This window comes from Vanacampus margaritifer, chromosome 18 (assembly GCF_051991255.1).
Source record: "Vanacampus margaritifer isolate UIUO_Vmar chromosome 18, RoL_Vmar_1.0, whole genome shotgun sequence".
Classification (NCBI taxonomy): domain Eukaryota; kingdom Metazoa; phylum Chordata; class Actinopteri; order Syngnathiformes; family Syngnathidae; genus Vanacampus; species Vanacampus margaritifer.
Genome location: NC_135449.1, coordinates 16,365,054 through 16,368,656, shown reverse-complemented (window position 1 = coordinate 16,368,656; position 3,603 = coordinate 16,365,054). Strand labels below are relative to the sequence as shown.

Sequence of the window (3,603 nt, the reverse complement as noted above, 5' to 3'; positions counted from 1 at the left end):
AGAAATGTAGCCTACAAGTGCATCTATTTTGACTAATATGCTTCCCATACTTGTTTATTTTAGTAGGCTATGTGTCGGACCAGGTGACACCCACTCGTTTATTAAAAAAAATTATGTCAAACCAGCAAAAGGTGAATTTGAAACAAGAAACCCAAGAGTTAAAATAAAAAGTCCCCTGTGACAAAAGAGAAGAAAACCTTAACCTAACCGATATTGAATTGTTAATGGACAATACCTATTTGCATCATGTGAAATTAAAATAAGACATTGTGCAAATAATACATGACCGTGAGAAGTGCTGTCAAAGAGCACAAAAATCTACTAAATATACACCATCTCTCAAAATAATGTTATTCTTGAAACATGATCAACCAATTGTTTTGCATTTCCTAAAAGGCATTCTGTTTGTCTGGTATGAGAAGGAAACTAAGTTTAAAAATTGCTATATACTGTAAGTAATTATTGATCCCAAATGAAACAATACTTTAAGTCATGTATAGCCTATATTTTACAACTTGATATTTTTGTTTTCGTTTGTAAAAACATCACACCAAAAAACGCGTCCACAAAAAAAAAAAAAAAAAAAGAATTACCTGTAACATGTGCTTTTGAATAAAAATAAATAAAATAATTTTTAAAAAACAACAACATTTGGGGATATCAAAGAAAATGTGTTTCATTTCCACAGTTGACTGCCACCATGCAGCTGCTGGATGCGCGTGTCACACAATATGACACTATTTTGGCTATGGAACAAACACTTCCACGAAAGGTGTTTAAGTTAGGTCTTTACATGCGTGGGTGATGATGAGTCGCAAATACCATAAATGGCGCAACGTGGGATTTACCACATCTTATTTCCAACATCATTAGAGACGCAAAACACTTTCTGTAACTATATCTTACTTACCACTTTCAGAGAAGAGGCGGGGGCAATTAAACCATCTATTTTGAGTTATAAGGAATGAACCAAATGGGTGTTTTTATCCATTTAATAAATATCACAACAAACACTTGTTTTTACACCACGTTATTGTTGAACAACTTGTAGTACAGTAGATGCTATTTAACCATTTACACGAGACTGAATGAGTACAAAAATAGAATGCATGTTTTCAAGTTCCAACTTTACATAAAAATATACATAACAATATACATTGCATTAGAGTCCCTCAATCAGAACATAAAACAAGGCACGAACGGGGAAAAGCGTGTTAGAATTAACCGTTACGATTTACTTAAGAAAGGTTATTGCAGTTATAGGCTATTTAGGCCTATATAACAACCGCCCTTGTTTATAGTGACTTAAATTCAGTAGACTGTGCGGACAAGTGCAATTACGACAATCATGGTTATGCGCAATTAAGCAACAATTTTCAGTCTCGTGAGTTTAAGCTCGTCAACCATTCATAATCATGACAATAGGCTATTAAAAAATAAAAAAATAATGTTTGGGTTCGCGCACACGTGTCCCCTCTAGGCACAAATCTCGTTGCTTATGCTGCCAGTGCGCTCTAAAGCGGAGCTGATGGAAGAAGATGAGGACGAAGAAACAGCGGAGGACTTTCTCTCCTTTTGTCTCAGGTGGATTTTCGTATGCCTCTTCCTCTCGTCGCTTCTCGCGAACTTGCGCCCGCAGAAGTCGCAGGCGAACGGCTTCTCCCCCGTGTGCGTGCGGATGTGCGTGGTGAGGTGGTCGCTGCGGCTGAAGTTGCGCATGCAAATCCTGCATTGGAAAGGCTTATGTCCGGTGTGGATGCGAATATGTCTGGTGAGCTCGTCGGAGCGGGAGAAGCGCCGGTCGCAGCCCTCTGCCGGACACGGGTACGGGCGCTCATGGATCGGCGTCTTGCTGGGTCTGTTCGGATATTTTCTGGGTCGCAGGATGGGCCTCAGGGGGAGATTCTGGGGGCTGTATGCAGAGGAGATCCTCGGCGGGCCTCCCCCCTCGGTGCTTGGACCACCCAGCGTGTAATTTCTGATAGTGTTCAGCGGGGTCAAAGGTGGAGGGACGCGGAATGCATCTAGGGAACACGGGCCGAACGGTTTGCGATCTGGGATGCTTGGCGCGTGCATGTCTCGCTGACAAGCCGACTGGAAGAAGCCAGGGTAGTCGGGGATCATTGGGAAGAGTCCCGGCACGTCGTGGCCGCTGTGCTGCTTGGGCGACGAGTACGAGGGCGGCGGGTAAGAGGCGATGTGGCAGGTGGAAGTGGAGAGAAACGCCGATGGATCCTGGTACACCTCTCCGCAGGCTGTAGAGGAATACGGCGGCGGAGGGGAGTAAAGTTGATGATGCTCTATCTCAACTTGGTTCGGGTGGGCCGCAGCCATGGTGCAACTCAAATTTCTGCTTGAAAAGTGACTGGGAGAACCAGAGGAAGCCGGGGAAGAAGACGATGACGTGGAGGAAGGAGGAGGCTGGGCAACATTGAAGATGCCCGAGACGATGTTGATGACTCCTTCGGGGTTCCAGTTTGCAGGATATTGGGAGTCTATGGAGAACTTCCCCATATAGGTGAAAGTCTGGTTGCGGTGTGAAGAATGTTGGGAGAAACCGCCGGAGTAAGATGACAGGTCCAGAGAACGCCTCTCTGCGCTCATCTCGCCGCTCATTAAGGGATCTTGTGGAGAAAACAAAATAAGTCATTAGTGAAAGGTGAACGAGGTTCGCGACACGGGCACTTGTTTCAATGAATAGGAAAAACTAGAAAAAATACGTTTTCTAACAATTATTTGACAAGAAAACTTTTCGCTCCCTTACCTGCAGCCACATTGATCTGGTCGTAATGTGGTCCCAAGTCCGAGTTGGGGAAAATTGCAACTGACGTGGCCAAGCCGCTGGCGATGTCATCCACGGAATACACGTTCTCGAACCCCCCGAGAGTCATCGGCACTTTCTCCAAAGTTTTTGCCGTCATCCTGACAGAAATAAAACCCGCGCGAACACGTTTTACGTCCTTTAATTCACACACTGAGTGTTTCGAGTTTTGCCACGCGTGGGTTACTTCTGCATGTCTGTTAATATGAGAAGAGAGTAGAGGAGTGCTCCATAGTTCGGACACGCTTTGTGCGCTCTGGTGCCTAAAGGTTTAGCAACGCGTAATATTATTCGAGAGCAGCGGGCCCTGGCGCTATCCAGTCCATAAGGGAACCCTTTTCAATGTAGTCAGTACGTCATTAACCAAATATGGAGTGGGCGGGGGGCGGAGCACTTGGTGCTTATTGGCAGGGAAGCTCCGTGACGATTCACAGTAAAAGTGAATCACTTGTCAATGGAGAGCCTAGCGCTGGAGAGAAAAAGAGTGGAGGAAAAATTTAAAAGCACAGGCAAATCAATATAAAATCTAAGCATCAAAATGTTTTCGCAAACGTAGGCACTTTACGCAGCATTGTTGTATCTTGTGTTGTCTGAAAAAGGAATTTCCGGCTGAGGTTCTAAGCCCATATTGGGCGAATCCGGTGATCAACCTCTTTTTGGTTTCGTTTCCGGATTATGATAGGCGGAAAGTGACGAGTTTTATCGAGTGGGCCCGCAAATTTGAACCATAATTTATTCAAATTAGAAGTACCTAGTGGAATTTCTTTTTTTGGGTGCGACAA

The 3,603-nt window shown here is 44.4% G+C and overlaps 1 protein-coding gene across 1 annotated transcript; it reads right to left on the bottom strand.

Annotated features, from left to right (window-relative positions):
- Nucleotides 1-1,059: 1,059 nt before the first annotated feature.
- egr2b (early growth response 2b) lies at nucleotides 1,060-3,111 on the bottom strand. Its single transcript, XM_077551070.1, has 2 exons — nucleotides 2,765-3,111; nucleotides 1,060-2,624 (listed from the first exon to the last, which is right to left on the bottom strand). The coding sequence occupies exons 1-2, from the start codon at nucleotides 2,919-2,921 to the stop codon at nucleotides 1,477-1,479; spliced, it is 1,305 nt and encodes a 434-aa protein (XP_077407196.1). The 5' UTR covers nucleotides 2,922-3,111; the 3' UTR covers nucleotides 1,060-1,476.
- Nucleotides 3,112-3,603: the final 492 nt, after the last annotated feature.